Genomic DNA, 21,158 nt, shown 5'->3' on the forward strand with positions numbered 1-21,158 from the left:
AAACAAAAGATATACAGATTGAGAAGGAAGACATAAAAGTGTTTTTGTTCACAGATGACGTGATTGTCTATGTAGAAAAGCACAAGGAACTGGCAAATTCCTAGAAGTAAAAAGCAATTATAGCAAGATTACAGGATATAAGGTTAATATACAAAAGTCGGTTGCTTTCCTGTATACCAGCAGTGAAAAATTGGAATTTGAAATTAAAAGAATAACACTGTTTACATTAGCACCAAAAAAATTTAAGTATAAACCTAACAAAATTGGTGAAAGATACATATGAGGAAAACTACAAAACTCTGATGAAAGAAATAAAAGGAGATATAAATAAATGGAGAAATATCCCATGTTCATCAATAGGAAAACTTAGTATTATTAAGATGTCAGTTCTTCCCAGCTTCATCTATGGATTCAATGCAATCTCAATCAAAATCCCCATAATTTATTTTGTGGATATTGACAAACTGATGCTAGCTTTTATATGGAGTGGTGAAAGATGCAGAATAGTCAATACAATCCTGAAGAAGAAGAAAGTCAAAGTACTGACACCACTCGACTTCAAGACTCATTATAAAGCTGTGGTTATCAATACAGTGTGTTATTGGTGAAATAGTAGAGAAATATATTGGTGGAACAGATTAGAAAGCTAAGAAACAGACCCACGCATATCATCAACTGATTTTTGACAAGGAACAAAGGCAATTCAATGGAGAAAGGATAGTCTTTTTTTTTTTTTTTTTTTTTTTTAAAGGATAGTCTTTTAGGAAAATGGGGCCGTAACAACTGGAGATCCACATGCAAACAAACAAAAATATCTGGACACAGACCTTACTTATACTTTTCGTAAAAATAGACTCAAATTGGATCATAGACCTAAATGTAAAATGCAAAACTACAAAATTTCAGAATATAACATAAAAGAAAATTAGATGACCTTAGGTTTCATGAATATTTTTTAAATACAACATCAAAAGCATGATTCTTGAAAGAAAAAAATAGAAAAGTTGGACTACATTAAAATTAAAAACTTCTGCTCGGGGAAAGTAATGGTTCTGACATCAATTTTAATGTGTGTGTATATGCTTTTTAACACCCCAGACAATTAACTCAGTTATCCATTGACACTGACAAGATGTCCCTCAAATTTAACTGAATTCTGACACTTCTACCTGGAGGTGGTGTCAGATTCCACAGGTTAAGGGCTCAATCCCACAGAACTGCCTTCAGTTCAGATACCAGTTCAAGTCCAGGTTGTTACCTGTGTTTCTGACCAACTGGCTATAGATTAGAGGTTCCCATGGCCCCCTCCTTGGGTTCAGTTAATTTGCTAGAGCAGTTCACAGAACTTAGAAAAGGATTTTACTTACTATATTACCAGTTTATTTTAAAAGGATATAATTCAGGGACAGCCAGATAGAAGAGGTGTGTAGGACAATGTATGTGGGAAAGGGTGTGGAGATTCCATGCTCTCTGAGGATATCACTCTCTCTGAATCTCTACATGTTCACCAACCTGGAAGGTTTCCAAACTCCCTCCATTTGAGTTTTTATGGAGGCTTCATTACGTAAGAGTGATTGATTAAATCATTGGCTACTGGTGATTGATTCAATCTCCAGTCCTTTTTCGTCTCCCCAGAAATCAGGGATGTCACTGAAAGTTCCAACCCTCTAATCATGGTTGATGCCTCTGGCAACCAGCACCGCCATCTTTAGGGGATTTCCAAGTCACCTCATTAACATAAACTCAATTGTGGTTGAAAACTCCTGGCCCATATCTCCCCAGCACTGAGACAATCATTCTTGGGGTTTCTTTTCCTTTTTTTGGGGGGGGGGCGGTTTCTTAACTACAGATTATTTTTATCTATTCTAGTGTTTTATGATAGTGTCGTATGGTATGCATTCTTTGGTGTCTGACCTTTTCATTCATTTTATTGTATCTGAGATTCACCCATTTTGTGTATATCAGCAGTTTGTTCCTTTTCTTTGCTGAGTACTATTTCCTCATATGAATATACCATTCTCTTGTTGATGGATACTTATTTTCTGTCATTATTAGCTATAATAAATAAAGACACTACGAACATTACAGTGGAACTACTCATGAGGGTATGTTTTCATTTTTGTAGGCAACTACCTATGAGTAGAATTGCTGGAAATAGTGTAGATGTATGTTTAAGTTTGTGAAAAATGAACAAAAATTTTTCCAAAGGAGTTTTATTTTACATTTCTTCCTCCTCCTCCATTTTCTACTCTGTCAATGTGTAGTTGATAATACTGAAAAGTATGTAGAGAAACTGTACCATGCCTTGAAGAAGGGAAGATAGTTCTGTAAAAAGAGTTCTAAGAGAAAGGGTCTACCCTCCTCTGATTTCCTCATTTCCAGCACCCTTTCTTCAGATTTCTCCAACAGTCATCACATGACCCAACACAGCTGCTCAGAGCTAACAGGCAGATGGCAGGACGGCAGCATCCTGGGCAGCTGTCAGCACAGTTCCCATAGGGCTGGACCTTTGGGATGTGTTCTTACTTCACAGCGTGATTACTGACTCCTGATGTGTTAGTGTCATTGGAGGATCCGCACAAGGTTAATACCGAAATCGAAACATCCTGCCCGGAGGCTCTGGGGATAGTCCCGATACGATCTCACGTCAAGAGGTTAGAAATTGATGCAACTCTTTTGAGAGTGATTTGGTAACAGTTAATAATTTAATACAATTAAAAAGATATACTTGTATTTATAGACATGTGAGGATATTTATTGTAGTAGCATTTATAGAAATGAAAAAGAAAAAAATGAAATATTCATCAGCATACTCATTAAGTAAATGATCAATATATTCATAAAGTAAATATTTATTAAGCAATCACTTAAATGTGATTGATATATAATTGCTAATATGGAAAGGTTTAACATATACACACAAGCATGCATATACACAAATATAAAGTATATATTTTGTACACATTAAGAAGAAGGTAGCAGGAAAGTATATCTATTAAAATATCATTTACTTAAAAAGAATATATGGAGATATTCATGTATGTACACAGAAAACTTTTGAATGGATACACTAGAAATTTATGATAACATTTAGCTCTAGGAGACAGATCAGGAGAATTAAGCAGATGGGGAAAGGCATATTTACATTTTACCTTATATCCTTCCATTTGTTTTTTAAGTCATGACCTATGTTAATTTTGTAAAACGTGTCAGTTGTTCTTCAAAAAGTAAAAATGAATATTTCAAATATGATGTTTCTATTTTACTCGGTATCTCAGCCATTCTCAATTTCAAGTAGTATTTTTTTTGCTCAGTCCTGAATATTGTTTCTTCAACTATTACCTCTCAATTCAAACAACTACAGAAAGTGCTCTGGTAGCATTTGAAGACCAAGAAGAGAAATGTATGGCTGAACAGCCATAGTTGGAAAGCAGGCATGTTGGAGAGACTGGAATGGGCTGTGGTATTAACAGACCACGAGGTTGGAGTAGGTGGCAGAGCTCTCTGTTTCTCTCTTACCAGGTTTCTATAACTATGGCCAGAGGGTATGTGGTAGAGCGAGTGCAGAGATCATCTGGGAAAGATGGGCTTCCTGAAACCTTGGAGATGAAGAGAAAATTTTGGCATAAGTCTATTTAGTGGCCTCCAGGTTTTCCATATGTGTCTTGGGGCCATTAGTGGGGTCGTCAGCTTGAGGGTAGCTTAGGCTCTGCAGGGTTAAGTGGAATCAACAAGAAGCACAGAGCAGATGAGGGGGTTGACTATTCACAGATTGGATTGTTGTGATAGGTAAGAGCCTAGGAGGAAGGCAGCCTGGCTGGTGAGAAACTCCCGACTAGGAGCTTTCAAGTTTGCCCATTGCATAAAACTTTCCCATGTTCTAGAACTTGATTAGCCTCAGGAGGCAAGAGTGAAAGTTTCTTCAGTTTTTCCATGACTACATCCCTAGTGTGTCTCTGAACCTGTGCAAATTGTTCCTCAGTGTATAACTATCCTAGGGGACAGATAAGAGAGAGAGAGAAGGAAGCAGAGAGATTGAGAGAGAGGGAGACATCTGGATTTCCCTCAGTACTGTTATTTCTGGACTTTTCCCTAGGATCCTGTGTGTGGACAGTGTTCTTCACTATGAGTGGATACAGCAGGAGCTGCTGCTATCTCCCAGGCAGGGTTCTGTACTATCCAGGCAGAAGGTGGCCTGGATTGATGCCTGAAGAGCAACAGAACTTTCAGGTGCAGAACCATTCTCTGGAGGTAAGTGTCTTCCAGATCTTGGTGAAGGAGAGAGTAGGAGAGCATAGTCATAGGAGGGACTGGGCATGGTTCCCTTCTAGAACAAGGATCCCGAGAGCCTAAAGAATGGACTAGGGATCTGCAGAGAAGATGAGCTTACATCATATCATCCCTTCATAGCAAAGAGCAGTTTAAGGATGCCCAGTGCTGGCAATAGGCACACTTTGCCATTGCCTAAGACTCTGCTCTCTCATTTCTCTTCATTGCTTCCTTATATCTGCTTTCCATTTTGTAGGAGATTTCCAGGAAGAGAGACTGCAGGGTGACTGGGCTTTCGAGAAGAGTGAATGGAGGGAAAAGTAGTCAGGTTGGATGCTCTTTGTTTATTCATAGATTTGTTTTTTAATATTAATTGACATCTTCATTTGAAAATTTTTATAGCAGGGGCTGGCCCTGTAGCTGACTGGTTAAGTGCACACACTCTGCTTCGACGGCCCAGGGTTTCACTAGTTCAGATCCCGGGCACGGACATGGCACCAATCACCAGGCCATGCTGAGGTGGCGCCCCACACAAGTAGAATCTACAACTAAGTACTGGGGTGCTTTGGGGAGAAGGATTTAAAAAAAAGATAGGCAACAGTTGTTAGCTCAGGTGCCAATCTTTAAAAAAAAAAGTATCCTACTCTTTAAAAAAAATATGTATTTATAGTGTACATACCTTGTCAGACTCTTTTCCTGTCACAGGTGGTGATACAAGAAAGATAAAGAACTTGCCTTCAAGGTACTTGATTCTAATGTGTGATTTTTATGAGAAATTAATAAACAAGTAAAGTATAATATGATTTGAGATATTGATGAGAGCCAATAGGAAGAAAAATATAACCATGAAGAGGTTAGAGAGTGAAATTGTGCATGTATTGTTTCAGAGATGGTGAATGGGACAGGGCCAAATAAGAGGAGAGATTTTAGCAATGACCTGCGTGTGATGAGGGAAGAGACCAGACAACCTAGGGAACTCAGTCTCATCTATTTTGGTGTCTGCTAACATTTGTGCTTACCCTAGGACTCTGGAGAAAATAGAAGGTCATAGGCAAGCAGATATGCTCTTTGGAATTTTCCAATTTGCTCTATGGGACTGAGATCACGGCAGTTTGGTTAGATGGTCAGACTGCCCATTTGGAGGTCTTATCTCCCTGCTATAACTAGAGATTTGAGACCTGGGTAGTATAGAGGATTTTGCCTCCATATTGAAGCTGTTTTCTTGACTCCTGTCTCCAGGGCAGAGATCATGCAGTACAGATAGCAGTTTCTTCTGGACCTTGCCTCTCTGCTGCCATCTGATGACAAAAGGAATCACAACATCAGAGCTAGAAGTCACCAACAGGGATCTGGTGAAAGGTCTTCCTGCTTGGAGGAGACACATTCACTGAAATCAGAGGTGGAAGATGGCTTTTATGATAAAAATAAGGAGGAAGAAGTGAATAACCCATTCCAGGAAGCCAGCTCCCCAGAAGTCAAGGAAAGACTCAATACTTTGTCTCACATAGTTCTTATCTTATCACAATGTCCTGGTAAGACCCCACTTCCTAGGAACACCACCAAAATGATAAATATAACTGAGGCAAAAACTTTAAAATGAACATAATACAAATGGAGCCTATGTTTAGAAGAAAAAAGAAAAGAAGTAACCATGTCTGAATGGGGGTGGCTCGGAGTACTTTCTTATAACTGTTGAAACATAGCAGAATTTTACAGGACACGGACATAATGGGCACAGAAGACAGTTTACTGCATTCAGGAAATAGGGGGTGGTGGTATAAATGAGCATATTGTGGTCAGGGAAGTAGACAGGGTGGCAGGATGTCCTGTGAATTGAGAGACAAAGGGACATGCTGGTGTGGGTGGGTTTTCATGCGTAGGGTGTGTTATTGGTGACTATTGCTCATCTTCTTAGACATATACATTTATCTTGATATATTGTACATAACCTTCATAAAGCATTTAATACCCACCTTGTATAGAAAATAGTAGCATTATGTTGTGGAGTCTAGGAACAGGATATATTTTCTCGTATTGGAAATGTCTTCAATCTTTTTGAGATCAGAAACATGTCATCTCTCCTTTGCTCTCTAGATTTCACAAGGAACAAGAGCTCAGAACTAAATGTTGGGGAATCAGTCTAGTGCTACTGAATTTTATCTCCTTGGCTTCCCTGGCTCCGAAGAACTACGTCACATTTTGTTTGCTATATTCTTTTTCCTCTACTCAGTGACATTAATGGGAAATACAGTCATCATTGTGATTGTCTGTGTTGATAAACGTCTGAAGTCCCCCATGTATTTCTTCCTTGGCCACCTCTCTGCCTTGAGATCCTGGTGACATCCATTATCGTCCCCGTGATGCTCTGGGGGTTGCTGCTCCCTGGGATGCAGACAATATCTCTGACTGCATGTGTCACCCAGCTCTTCCTGTATCTTTCTGTGGGGACCACGGAGTTTGTATTACTGGGAGCGATGGCTGTGGACCGTTATGTGGCAGTCTGCAACCCTCTGAGGTACAACATCATTGTGAACAGCCGCACCTGCAACTTTGTGGTAATTGTGTCGTGGGTCTTTGGGTTCCTTTTTCAAATTTGGCCAGTTTATGCCACATTTCATCTTTCCTTCTGCAAATCAAATGTGGTGAACAGTTTTTCCTGTGACCGAGGGCAATTGCTCAAACTATCCTGCAATAACACTCTTTTCATGGAGTTTATCCTCTTCTTAATGGCTGTTTTTGTTCTTTTTGGTTCTTTGATCCCTACAATTGTCTCCTACACCTACGTCATCTCCACCATCCTCAAGATCCCCTCAGCCTCTGGCCGGAGGAAAGCCTTCTCTACATGTGCCTCCCACTTCACTTGTGTTGTGATCGGCTACGGCAGCTGCCTGTTCCTTTGTATGAAACCCAAGCAAATGCAGGCAGCTGAGTACAACAGGGCTGTTTCCTTGTTGCTTTCAGTAGTTACTCCTTTCCTCAACCCTTTCATCTTCACCCTCCGAAATGACAAAGTTATAGAGGCCCTTCGGGATGGAGGGAAAAGATGCTGTCAACTATTCAGGAGCTAGTTTTTCCCTAAGGCATATTACATGGGAAAATACTTACGGATTCTAGAATGACCTGAAAAGAATTTACTCATCTTCGAGCTACATCATAAGCATCATCAAATAATCTGTATGCAAGAAAATGTCTTAAGTTATGGCCCTGGTTATTAACATGGTTGGTTGTTACTCAAAAATTGATTTTGTTATTTTAAAGATATATATACATATATATACACACAAGTATATTTATACTTTTCTTAAGCTATGATACATTTCACAATAAAACTAAAAAATTAAATGTAAAAATAATATGTGTAATATTTGGATTTCTGAACAGGAAAGGCTAGGAAAAATATTCTCTGACTGCAGAATTGGATGACTACTTGATTGTATGTTCTTGAATCATCTTCCCATAAATTGTTGTTCTTTATGTCCTCTGGCTGTGTAAAGCTCCCTATTCCTTCCCTGGCTTAAATATATTCTCTTGATTTCCAGTCCCAAAGTCCCATTGCCTTAGTACTTCTCTGCATGTTTTCTGGCTGGCAGAGAGAAGGATGAACTCAGTGGAGAGTTACAGGGAGAGAGAACTAGAGAATGAACTCAGTCCATGATTCTGGGCACTTTTACAATCCCAGGGTGGTTGTCTAATTTGAGGCCTTTCTCAGGATCTGGGAGGAAAGGCTAAGTAAGGAGATATTCTCTCTCATCTGATAGCACCCAGATTGTGCTGCCTGCCACAAAGGAGGCGGGAAATGGAACTGCTGGGCTGGGAGCTGAAGTGACAAGGGAGAGCTGGGTCCCTGGGCTGAAGGGGAGTTCAGAGAGGGGCATGAAGTGGCAGCCTCTGTTCTCTCTCCCTGCTTTTCTCACATTCTTAAATATTTTCAAGGCCCATGATACCCCACCCTCTGCCTCCTGTCCCCCTTCATTTGTTCATCCTCTCCTGCCCCCTTTCTTTCCTGATTCCTCTTTGTGGCTCTCTTTCTGTGGCTCCAGTCCTCCCATTCATTCCTGGGTTGCCCTTTCCTTTCCCTTTACAAACTCCAAGTTCACAGTGCTGTTACTCAGCTTTCCACAGAGCTATCCTCGTGTCTTACTTCCAGCACGGCCAGCCTCACCCTTCCTCTGGGCAGTCTGTTCCCAACTAGTGCTTCCATGTCTTATGTCAGGAACACAGCTCTTTCCACTGCAGCATTTTTGTAATAACAAAATATTAATAGCTGAATGGAATATAAATAGGTGACTGATTGAATAAATTATGTTTAATCTGTACAACAAAATGTTATGCAACTGTAAAAAGATTAAGGAAGCTCTTTCTTCAATGATTAGAAATGATGTCCAAGCTAAATTGTTAAGTGAGAAAAGTGAAGCACGTTGAATTTAGTATTCAGCCTTTTGAGTAAGGAAGGAGTAGAAATGAGTATATATTCATATTTGCTTGTAGACAGCATCATGAGAAACTAATAGGTGGTGATCTGTGAGACTGTGGTACTGGGAAAGGAGAGATGGAATGGGAAGGGAGGAAGACTTTTCACTGCCCACCTTTTAATATTCTTTTTGTTATTTTTGTATTTTTGTATAGCCTGTAAAAATAAAATAATTGCGTTTCCTTTATGTGTCTTAAGGAGTGTAGTAATCCCAACTTCTCACCCACTTTATTTATTTATGTATGTATTTTTCTCTTATACAGGAATGCTCACTTATTTACATACATGTGTGTCTCTAACTGGAAGTGGTGCCTCCTGCTAAATCAAAATATTTGGGAAATATGTCTAGAGCTTAACAGAAGCTGAGAGCTTAAGAAGAAGATTAAGAGATGGAAGCCTGTGTAGATGTGACTGTACACTTTCCTTAACTTGAGGTTGAGGTTTGTATGTCTGAGAGGGAAGAAATAGCACTCTCAGCAGGAGAGAGGAGCCTGCCTCATTCTAAGGAATCTTGCTCCAACACACAGGACCTATCTTATCTGTGTGCTGGGTACTAAAACCAGAGAGAACTATCCATGCAGAACTCCGTACTCCAAAGCAGGGTACCTCTGTAGCTAAACACTGGAGAGACCCAATCCCAAACTCTCTTATCCCCAAATTCTCCAGACAGTAGCTTCCTTCTATGCTGAATGCTTCCAAAAACTGATTATAGAAATTCTTGGTTTATATGTACAACACAAACAGTAATGATGATATTAACAACTGATACTCCATATTATGCATGTCAGGAGCACCTCTCACATCTGGACCTAGGACTTCCTTGTTGATTTTCCAAAGAAGGATGCACTAGGCATCCAAGTCCTTGCATGGACAACTCAGAAGTTCTGAGGAGCTACTCCTTGTTGCATGAAATTTGACCAATGAAAGTAGAAGCCAGTAGATAATTTTTCCCCCTTTCCCTTCTGAGGGACAGTCATGAGACACAGTTTATACATCTTCTAAGATGAGTAGTCCCAAAGATCAACAATTACTTGCAGTCAGTGGCAGCAAGCTTGCTAATGCATCTTTTTATTGGTTTTATAGCCTCCTCTGCTTCATATCCTTTGTCACTCATGACCACTCTGATGGATTGGATTTCCCAATGAAGTAATAGCTCATAAGTCTTTAACCTACTGGGGAGCTCAGCCTAAGAAAAACTGCTTAAGTCTGGCACTTACTTCTTACTACTAAACACAGAAGAACTCGTTTAAACCATAAAGCAACTCCATAGTGTAACTACTATTATTACCCAAGGAACTGTGGCACAGAGATAGGCAGTGACTTGCCCAAGGTCACATTGTTAGTACCTATGGGCCCAAGATCCAAACCTAGGCAGTCTGGCTCCAGAGTTCATCCTCTTAACCACTATGCTAAATAGCCTACACTGCTGAACTGTGCAATGCTAATTGCGTATTTTTTCCCTAACTACTTGTTCTCCATTGTTGTATCAGTCAAGATAGCTGAGGTTATGTTATAGTAACAAATAACCTCAAAAATCTTTGTGACTCACGACAACAAGCATTTATTTTATTCCTATTATTTGTGTACCCTGGGTCAGTTGCCCCTCTATTCCTTGTTGTCTTCATTATAGTACAGGCTAATGGAAAAGTCTCTAACTGGGACTTGCCTGGTCTTAAGGTAGTGGGGAAAGAATACGGTAAATTATGGTCAGATTTCATTGGCCAAAACAAATGGCAAGGCCAAGACTGCTGTCAGAAGGATAGGAAAACATTCTCCTTCTTCAGGGAGGGACAGTGAATTTGTGAACAATAGTATAATCTACCACAATGCCTAATTTTAATCCAGAAGTATAAGATTATATATGTCTGAAAAAAGGTAACATTATATATTGTGTTTTTTGATTGTTCTAGTCTGTTGCTTCCATAACCTAGATATATACTTATAATTAGTTTAAAGAAGGGAAACAATTGGATAGAACATTGTTTTCAATCCTCAGTGTTTAAAAACTGGGGCAATTGATCACCTGGAAAAACTGGTACACGTGCCAAAGAATGAATTTGGATCTTTAGCTTACATCTTATACAAAAATTAACGCAAATGAATCAAACGTTAGATATAAGAGGTAAAATTATAAGACTCAGAAAAAAACAGGGGAAAAGCTTCATGACATTGGATTTGGCAATGATTTGTTGGGTATGAAACTAAAATAACAGGCAACAAAAGGAAACATACATAAATTGGACTTCATCAAAATTAAAATCTGCTGTCCATCAAAAGACACTGTCAAGAGAGGGAAAAGGAACCCACAGAATGGGAGAAAATATTTGCGAAGCATATGTCTGATAATAGACTTGAATCCAGAATACACAAAGAACACTTACAACCCAATAATAAAAAGACAAACAACTCAATTTAAAAGTGGGTGAAGAATCTGATAGACATTTCTCAAAGGAAGATACACATGAAAACATACTCCACATGATTAGCTATCAGTAAAATGCAAATCAAAACCACAACGAAGTACCACTTCACACGCAGTAGGATAGCTAGACAATAAGTTAGATAATAACAAGTGTTAGTGAGGATGTAGAAAATATTGGATCCTAATGCTTCCCCTATTGCTTATTGCCATTGGGATACTTAGTGGGGAGCTTTTAAAATATATACAGGGATTTTGTGAGGCGGGTATTACTGCCCCATTTTGTATGTAAAGAAATTAAAATACAAGAAGGGTAAAACATCTATAAAGATTCACGTAGCTTATCGGAAGCAGTCAAAACTCTAACCCAATGGTTTACTGAATTTCCATTGTTTTTTTAAAAAGCCATACCACTGCTACCCAATAAGGTCATATTTACATACCCTTATAAGGATCCAGCAACCTTCACGCCCCCTAGTAAAGAACTTAAACCAAAGGACACATATTCCTTACATGCTCCCCAACCGCACTTCCACTCCAGCCCTCGGGGCCTCTTTTAGAACTTGCACAGAAGTATCTCCTCATCTCCAGGGCATTTGGGATGTCTACCTGGAAAATTACTAGCTGTCTACATTTTCTGACAGTCAATGTCTACAATTTATACATCATAAAACAGAAAGTGTGGCAACCACAGTTCTCCCGCCTCAAAATAGAAGGGTTACAGTTTCCTTCCGTTGTCTGAATTCTGGAGTTTCTCCTCAGTTAAAATTCTGTTTATCCATTACCACAGACCCAGCCTCTCCTGCCCCCTCAAATGCACCACTTGCTCTTTGCTAAAACCATCAGAAACGCGTATCTCCACAGAGCACTGATGTAATACCAACATCAAATCCACTCCAAACACAAATTATCTTTGGTAACCTCCTTCAAACAAGTTCTAACACTTACTGTATTATCTCATTTTTCAAAATTGTAAGTGGCCATGCTAATTAACCAAAAATTATGAAGCCCAGGAATATAGGAACAGAGCTTAGTGTTTTAATAAAAAATAAAACAGTTTGCTTTGATATGCATTTAATGATATACGTAGTCATTGTGATAGGTTGTTATTAGACATAAATGGTGAGCAGTTTACTGAGGTGAGTATAATTTGCATTAGTTTTATACAGTCTCCCCTTATGGTTTAATTCTTGTTACTCAAAACACACAGTCATCTTTTTTCTCTTTTCCATGTACTGAGGAGGACATAGAGTTGGCGATATCCTGCAAATGGAGAGAATAGCCAGGATGACCCAAGACTTTCTACCTCTTTCTGGCCTTTCTTCTGGTGTGGCCAACTGAACTGTTTCCTTCCACATATGATTTCTGTTTGTTCCTGCTGTTCTCTTTCTACTACATGCCCACTCCTTTCCTACACACCCAGTGTTTCCTTGAGCAGCTCTCCTCTCTTTTGACTCCTTGGTTGGCTGGACTAGTCCTGGATCGATGTAGTGCCAACCAGTGCAAGGCTGTGGCACCTTTGGGTCATTAGGTTGTACCTGGTACCATTAACCAGCATTAGAGGGTCTCTCTAGAGCTGCAGGCAAGAATATGTTGTGATCACGGGGGCTCAAGAGACTATTGCAAAATCTTACAGTATAGTCAAAAACCATGGCCAGGTAATGAAAATCTGCTCAAATGGAGATTCAGGCCAAGACCAAGAAAATTTAAGCTTGAGTGTCTCTTCAGGGCTTTGTGGAAGAACAGAGAGATTCAGTTTGCTTGGTCATCTTGGTTGTCTGATTGTCTTAAAAGGGGTTTCTTAGCAGATTCCTGCCTGGCTCAAGCCCTTTCCATTCACATAAGCAGTGCTCTCTTGGCTCTTAACTTGGCTCCAGGAGCCCTCTTGGCCCCCACCCCCGAGGCCTGGCCTCAGTTCAGACTGAGGGGAGCCTCTGTATCCCAGCTTGGGCAAGGTGGGGAATATAGGAACGGGGGTCTCTTGGGAACAGAGATGAGGTCACAGAAGCTGAATTTATCCTCTTACACCCTTGATGCTCTCTGATGTTCACACTTGCTCAGTCTGTAGTTTCTCCCTGGTAGTATAGTCATGTGTTCTGAGGATGAAACAGACACTGGCAAGAGGCTAAACCCTGTTGATCAGTCAGAAATGCTCAGTTCTATAGAAACAGGCCTCGTCATGATACCAACTTAATTGTCTACATAAAACTGACTCTGTCTCCTGGAGATGGCTATATCCAGTCTCCCAAAGCAGACTATAAAATCTCATTTCCCCAAACAGGCAAGGACCTTTCCCGGAAGACAAATGGATAGAGGGATTGTTGACTAGATGACATTTGTGGATCCAAAAAGAGTCACACATGTGACTCTCACAGGAAGTGGGGTCTTGGGGAATTGCTGGCTCAGAGTGGGGAGCTTCCTTCGGTTGTGTGTATGTGAGTCTATTTGTGGAGGGGCTAGTGCATTAGCCCTGAGGCTACATTAGGGAGCTCTGCTAGTAACCTGTGGAAGACTGACACAGTAATTTGATCTTCTGTATTTCCTGGACCTGTCCCAATAATAAATATTCTCTTTTGCTGTCTCTGTCAGTATATTTGTTGTTCTCGTCAGAGGCCATAGAAGACTGCAATCATTTGACACTCTTCTCACAGATCCAGCGGTAGTTGACGTCACATGATGCAGCATCATATGTCTTTGTCAGGCCTATGGTCACACAATTGAAATCCTGATGCTGATTTGTAACACTAAGTGGAAAAAGAAAGCGTGGTTAACGTGCATTGTTTCAACCCTGCATTTTTCTAGCTCCCCCTCTTCTCTCCCCAAATCCAGCTCTACACTGACCCTTTCCCGTCAGAAATAGCTCATAGGTCATCTCTCATTTTTTCTCCTAGAAATAATGTTCTAGTACTGTCTGTACGATGTTCACAGCAGGAGGGCTGAGAGGAAGAGGAAAGAGATTTCTCTTCCTTTCCTAGGTAGAGTTAGCTTTACGAAAAACTTTGTTGCCCTCCTCCCACCTCTTTTTCTGTCATTTTGTCCCTTTCAGTCTGACTGGAGAGTCTGGTGTCGTGGAAAGATCATGAGTTTTGGAGTGAAGTGTATGTGGGATAAAATTTGTGCATCTATCATTTCCCAGCTTGGTGATATTCAACACATTTCTAACCCTCTTGTCCTCAATGCAACTGTCTTTTACATGAAGATTAATAGAAGCTTTTCCAATAGCATCATTTAGAATACTCCGGGAAATTGCATGTGTAAAGTACTTAACAAGTGCCTGACATTTAGTAGACACAAATGAATGTGTCTTAATTTCCTCCCCTCTGTGGGAAGGGCAGTTACAGGCTGGGAAATTGACCTGCTTTCTGTCTGACTCAACGTCTTCATACGTACACTGGGAAAGTCAGGTTCTCCACTAATGCTTATGCTCATGGACTGATACATAGGAGATCGCTCTTGGGAGTTAAAGTTCATGCTTTAAGGCATAGACAGTTGCTTATAATAACCTTTCTTTGCATAAAGAAGTGACATGTGAGGAACTTGTGAGAACTTAGTAACAAGATGTGATCTATGGGTTAAAAGAGACTTATGAGATATGTCAAACAAACTGCACGTAATTGGATTCGTTTGGATCCTGACTTACAAAAATAATTCTTTGTGTGAATACTCTCCTCTCTACTGAGAAATTTTTGAAATTTTCCATAATAAAACTTTACAAATGTGGCTCTGGGAATAGATGGGTTGGAAGAAAGGAGAGGAATGGAACAAAGAGCCAAGTCTCAGCCTTTGTGTTCTTCCAGGACAAACCCACAGAATCTCAGGTCTGATCTCTTGAGGCAAATCAAGATCCTTAGAAAAATGTGGCGCATTCACGTACTTGCCAGTGAATATGGAGTTGTTGATCCAACGCCACCTTTTCTCTGCATGCTGGTATAGTAAACCAATAAAATACTTCTCAGCACCAGTTATGCTCTGGAGAAACTTCTAGAAATTAAAAAAAAAATAACCAGTTCAACAGAAGGCTCTTTGCTGCTGCCTCCATTGTGCCAGTAGGCCCATAATTATATCTGATTCTGGGAATAGAGAAGGCTGGTAGGGGACTCTGAGACTGGTTATTGCTGGCACTCATCATAAACCCTAGAGTAGTAGTTCTCAATCTACACAGAGCATCAGGATCACCTGGAGGTCTTGTTAAAACACAGATTCCTGGGCTTCTGGTTCAATAGTTCTGGTGTAGGGGCCCAAGAATTTACATTCCTAAGAAATTCCTAGGTGATGCTGATGCTGTTCTCCAGGGACCACACTTTGAAAATGAAGGTGAAGGCTACTGTGCTATCTGAAAAAGGATAATTTCAAATATTTCTTTTTAATTCAGCATGCCTCTCTGAATAGGATTGTTTTATTGCCAGAAATTTTACTTTCCAAACGAGGCCGGATCAAGGAATTCCTTGAGTACTTAGCAAGGGAAAACAGGGAAATTCAAAAGTGTGTTGCTAAAGTAGGTAATTCCACTAGAAATAATCAATGTTTATTGAGTGTTTGCTAAATTGCCCTTAATCCAAGGTATCTTAGTCTCCATATTGAAGGAATGCACCACGAATCACTCCAGCCAGAAGTCTGGGAATCCCCAGACCCTTTCCTGTACTCTTCACATATTTCCCATAGTCAGTGGATGTCCAAGTCCACTTGGATGTTCTCTCTATCCCCAGGCCTATCGCCTTTATTCTTCCTTTCTCAATGTTCTCCTTCCCTGAAATATCTCAGTTCATTATTTTTTACAATAATTATGAAATTTCCTGTTTTAATAGACATTTTTTTGTGTATCCATTGTGTGCCAGGTATTGTTCCCCTCTTCTTTTCTGTTTTCTTGTCTCCTTCCCACTCCCAGTCTTGCTCCTATTTTTACTTTATGGAGTTTTTCCTTCCCTTCTAGGTATTTAGCCCTAGAGGATCTGTAGCATCCTGATTCCTGCCCTTTGCTGGACATCTATTACCAAGATTCAGAGGAGACTCCCTGAAAAATTCTTCTCAATCACAGGAGGGCCTTTTACAGGAAGAGTGAAGGGATAGAGGGGAGAGAAGCAAGAATACTGATATAGCACAATGGCTAGCACTCAGCATATCCTTAGGATTTGAAGGAGAGGCAACTATAAACTAAAATAAATTATGATCTAAAATTGATTAGAGTGTGGGTTTTGGAGTTAGAGATATCTCAGCTCAACTCCATGTTCTGTCGCTGGGTAAGTGTATGACCTTGGTCAAATTATTTTTCTGTGCCCTAGTTTCCTCGTATATAAAATATGGATAATAATATCTCCTCAAAATTGTTATGAGGATAACAGGAGATAATAAAATAAAGCTTTTTGAATAGTATTAGCTATTTTTATTGTAATAATTGTACTTGGCAATCTCAATTCTACGACCTAATTCTTTGTTCTTCATATTACTAATTTTGTTAATTTGCATCTTCCTTATTTACTAGGCAGACTGGGATGATACATTAAAAGGTCACATCTATAAAGTTTTCTATAGTTTTTAAACAACTTTTATACATATCAGCTAATTTGGTCATTCCTTGTACTTTAAATGACCTGGCCCATCCCCAGGATACCAGTCCACTTCTATGCTTCATGGGATAGACCATAGAGTGTGGATTTTTCTAGCTCAAATGGACCTGAACAATACTGCGAAGAGTCTCCCATCTCCAGGTTTAGAACAAGGAGCTTGAGCTCTCAGCCAGCCACCTCCCCATTCCTCACCCCCACCCCACCCCTGCTCCACCAATCAAATTGCCCTACCATCTATACCTGCTGAGGCTGGTGTAAGGTGGGCTGCTTTACTGTACGATGCCAGTGCACTCACCAGTTTCTCTGGCGTGTTGACAATGGCCAGAGTTGATCCTTCTGTTTCACAAAAGTCCCTGCTTTTCTTCCAAGACAACTCAGAGGTGGACAACAAAAAACATCTTTCTTGATTAAAATCCCACCCTCTGGGGCAGGCTAAAGAGAGTCAAGAAAAAAAAAGAGTATGAGATTAGTGATTTGGGGTGTGAACCCTGAAATTGAGTGATAAGGTAGTGGGACATGGGTTTCTTTATACCAGCTGTATCAATACAAGTCATCCTCAATTCAGGAAGAAATTTTGCCCAGTCTAGTCTCAGTTTCCCTCTCTACAACATGAAGGGAATGAATCAGAAGGTCTTTATGGCCCCTTTGAGCAAAAAAGTTCCATAAGAAAGGAAGCAATGGGAAAAGTCTTTAAGAATTCAGTACATAAGATACCTGTGGGTGGAGAGGAGGTTATAACCATCCACTTTACCTGTTCCGTAGCTATTTGTGGGAATGAAGCTGACATTACCGCTCCCAAAAATTTGTGGGACTGAAATGAAAAGAAAACCCAAAGGTAGCTGTATGATGAGTATAGCACACAAACATCAGTTTAGCTGGTCAGTACCTGGGACTATTTGACTCCGGACAGTGGAGATGACAAGGGTTCTTGGCCACTCTGTGTTAGAACTTTTCAGATATTTTCTTTCTTTGAACCTTCCGTTTAACTACTACTGTTATTTGTCATGCCCCAAATCATACATCACACTTTTTTTTTTTTTTTTTTTTTGGTGTGGTGATAGGTGTGAAATGCCAAGAAAAAGAAGGAGAAAGGAAGAGGAATGGATGAATTTACTACCTGAAGGGAAATTTCTCACTCCTTTCTCGTGTATACCTTTGACAGTGTTATCCCTGAAGAGCTGTTTGGAGCACTTTCCTCCAGGCCCCACACAGCATCTTTGCTGTGCTCCCCAGTTCTGATGCCCAAACCCTTTATGAAAACTCATAGTCCTGGCAGGCAACTTTTGGACTCTTCTCTCATCAGCTCTAAAGATCATGGTTAACTGGACTAGGGGATATTGGCAGTCAAGGAGGCAAGTAAACATTCCAGAGATTTCCTAAGGGCAAAGAAGAGTACATTTATTTCTTTAAATATAAATAGGGGAATTCATAGGCCTCCAAGAGGCCTCATTTTTCCTGGGAACACTGGTTGTCTGAGCAGGCAGCTTCAGTGGTTTCAGAGGCTGGTCAGACTTCTCCTCAGTGGCTCAGTTATTTGTCGTTTGTGGTCAAAGACCACTTTACCAAATTAGCTGCTCACAACTACATTAATAGAGTATACAAGTTAGCATTCACTTTTTATTTCAGTCTCCAGTTAAAAGACTATTTGTAACATACAGTAACCTATTTTTCGTCAGAAACTATTTTGGTGTTATAACTGAACAGAACTCCATAAATATTTCATGGGCTTTTCCTCCATATAGCTCACTATACTGGGTGGCTCAATTGATACAAAGATGAACAAGAAATTATCTTTGTCCTAAAGACATATATAATAATAGATGTCTTAAGAGGAAGTGAGAGGGAAGTCCTGGGAAAAACTTCAAGAAGAGATGGTTTTAATAGGGAGACCCAAGCCTCACTCATCTTTTATCCCCCACGGCTTCTGGCATTGGGCCTTGTGCTTCATAGATAATAGTTGACTAATATCCCCTGTTTTTCTTCTTCTTCTATGGTTGGTCTAGCATTGTACTTGGAACACAAAAAGATACTGATTATAATCTTTGTTTGTTGTGGGACACGGGTTTCTTTATAACAATTCCTTTAGGTGTACAATTCATCAGAGTTTACGAAGTGCTTTCATATTACAGTGATTGTATACAAATCACCCCCATCCCCAGGAGAAAAACCGAGGATCAGAAACTTCGCTCAGTCTAGTGTTGGTTTCTCATTACAAAAGGAAGAGAACTAATTAGAAGATATTTTTTTTTTTTCCCTGGGTGTGCTGCATTTATTTTATTTTATTTTTTTTGGCTTTCTTGAGATATAATTGGCATATAACATTGTGTAATATACATAGATTGCTATACATATATACACATATACAAATATGTGATATACACATATATTGCAAAATTATTACCATAATAAGTTAGTTAACACCTCCATCACCTCACATAATTACCTTTTTTTTTTTGTAGTGAGAACATTTAAGATCTACTCTCTTAGCAACTTTTAAATTTATAATACGGTATTTTTAGCTATGGTCACCATGCTGTATACATCCCCAGAACTTATTCAGCTTATAACAATAAAAACATATTTATGAATGCTTCATGCAAAAGAATTTCTGGGAAAGGAGGCCTTGGGAAGGGTATTTAAGAATTCAGCACATAAAACATAGCGGTATGGAGGGGGGGCGGAGGAGACTGTTGTCATGCACATTACCTGTTCTGTAGTTCTCTGTGGGAATGAAGCCGACATTACTTTTGGCAAAAATCTGTGGGACTGCAAAGAAAATCAGCTGTTGGCTCAACCCCAAAGGTGGCTACAGGATGAATACAACAAACAAAGCTCACTGCAGGGGCTGCTAGGGCACTGTGACTATTACTGTGAAAAACAGAACTCTCTAACTCAGATCAGCAAAGACACAATGGGCATGTATACGGTTTTGTGAATATGTTCACTTGTTGATATCCACATTTTCTTCCTGCTGTCTTACATGTTGGGAATTGCACCTTCAGATTGGGTTATAAGGAAGACCTCTCTTACCCAACTGCTGCCTCCCGATCACATTTCCTTCCTCGTTTATTTTCCCTACTAGTTCTGGGGCTGGAGAAGATTCTACTTGCTGCAATTGCGGTAAAATCCTTCGATATATAAGGCCTCTTTTTCCAAGCATTTGGATGAATACACTTCTGTGTACACAGGGGGAAATTCCTCCCTCAATAAAATCCCATCATCTTATAATGCAGCTCTTAACATAGCCTATCACAGGGGTGAACTGGAGCTGCATTTTCATTTTAGCAGCAATAACAAGCACTGCTGAGTACTTCAGCTCAGACCACCCAACTAACACTCTAAGGCAAGAGCTCTGTGTGGGGTTCTAACCATCAGACACCAGTCAGTTCTACATCTCCAAGGTAGACCAAGGCACCTGGCCCATCATGTGTGTAGCGTATGAGAAGGGTGTTGTCAATTCCCTCAGGCTGGGCCAGTGGCCCAGGTGGGAGGATTTGGGCACTTCACGTCTACATTCAGCTTTGCATTCTGAAAGAAGAGCCAAAGAACAAGACCACATGGAGTTGGAGTAAGGGGTTGCTCAAATACTCACAATAAAGCAGAAATAAGGTCATTCCAACAATTTTAAGCACCACTACGATAAGCCCGGAGATTATCATGTGCCAGTTCATGATGAAGGAGATGAGGAGGCCTGTGGGGATTAGAACACAGTACCACTATCAGAATCTGGGACAAGGTTTCCCTCCACCAGGACACATGCCATCCTCTTTCCCAGAGCACCTGTTGGGGGCTTGGAAGGAAAGTATGTCATTGACAGGTATCAGGAGGAGACCCAGCACATGCCTGGAAGATGGATAGGATCTTGTGCTGATTGGGAGCCTTTGAACCTCTCCTTCACCCATCCTTTAGCTCTAGGCTTCACCCCTGTCCCCATTTGTGGCCTCCTGAACTCTGTCTAGTGAAATAAATCCTCTCTTGGACTTCAAGAACCCTTAGCCTTGAAATGACCCTTGCTCCCTAGGACCTTCATTTGTAGTCTTGCCTGTACTGACTTCAGCTGTCAGAAGCCTCAGTCTTCAAAAGACTATGTTGGGCGTCTGACAGACAGGACGGGTGTCCCTGAAGTTCTTGGCATTGGGGAAAAGCCAGCAATCTGTGCAGAGGGGACAGACAGACAAACTCACCCGCTCTCTCCCTAGAAGGCTGGGCTGGTTTGCAGGTGCAGATATTCCCAGTGGCCTTATGTTTGGTGTGGTGGGCAGAGTTCCATTCTCCTGAGAATATGCTCCTTCTACTCAGGCAACGTCCTTTCTTCTTCACTCGGGCTCTCTGTCTCTGCAGCAGCCCCCAGCAAACACTTCTTCCTGTTCAGTGCTCTTGGCAAAGGGAGCGGGTGGGGCAAGGAGAGAAAGGAAGTCTATAGCTTCTGAAAGAG

At 40.4% G+C, this 21,158-nt stretch overlaps 2 protein-coding genes across 3 annotated transcripts; one reads left to right on the top strand and one right to left on the bottom strand.

Annotated features, from left to right (window-relative positions):
- Positions 1-6,289: 6,289 nt before the first annotated feature.
- On the top strand, positions 6,290-7,470 carry LOC103558272 (olfactory receptor 9A4-like). Its single transcript, XM_008531178.2, is given in 2 exon segments — positions 6,290-6,589; positions 6,592-7,470. Coding segments are annotated over 2 exon segments (942 nt in total). The 5' UTR covers positions 6,290-6,393; the 3' UTR covers positions 7,338-7,470.
- A 4,746-nt stretch (positions 7,471-12,216) lies between these two features.
- CLEC5A (C-type lectin domain containing 5A) lies at positions 12,217-21,158 on the bottom strand. 2 transcript variants are annotated; one of them, XM_008531176.2, is made up of 7 exons: positions 20,908-21,158; positions 20,316-20,414; positions 19,430-19,489; positions 17,475-17,534; positions 17,019-17,155; positions 15,034-15,140; positions 12,217-13,903 (listed from the first exon to the last, which is right to left on the bottom strand). In XM_008531176.2, exons 2-7 carry the CDS (start codon positions 20,392-20,394, stop codon positions 13,789-13,791), a joined length of 558 nt encoding a protein of 185 aa, XP_008529398.1. In that variant the 5' UTR covers positions 20,395-20,414; positions 20,908-21,158; the 3' UTR covers positions 12,217-13,788. The 2 variants fall into 2 exon arrangements, with proteins under 2 accessions (XP_008529398.1, XP_008529399.1); XM_008531177.2 differs by lacking the exon at positions 19,430-19,489 and having other exon boundaries at positions 20,908-21,114.

The sequence above is a fragment of the Equus przewalskii genome, chromosome 4 (assembly GCF_037783145.1).
Source record: "Equus przewalskii isolate Varuska chromosome 4, EquPr2, whole genome shotgun sequence".
Lineage (NCBI taxonomy): Eukaryota > Metazoa > Chordata > Mammalia > Perissodactyla > Equidae > Equus > Equus przewalskii.

Bases quoted from the DNA above. Each gene is read 5' to 3' on its own strand.
- CLEC5A (XM_008531176.2), bottom strand. From the start codon at position 20,394: ATGAACTGGCACATGATAATCTCCGGGCTTATCGTAGTGGTGCTTAAA. The intron at 17,535-19,429 runs GTAATGTGCATG...TTTTCATTTCAG, and splicing joins CACAGAGAACTACAGAACAG to TCCCACAAATTTTTGGGAGC. The intron at 15,141-17,018 runs GTGAGTGCACTG...TTTAATTTCTAG, and splicing joins TCAACACGCCAGAGAAACTG to AAGTTTCTCCAGAGCATAAC.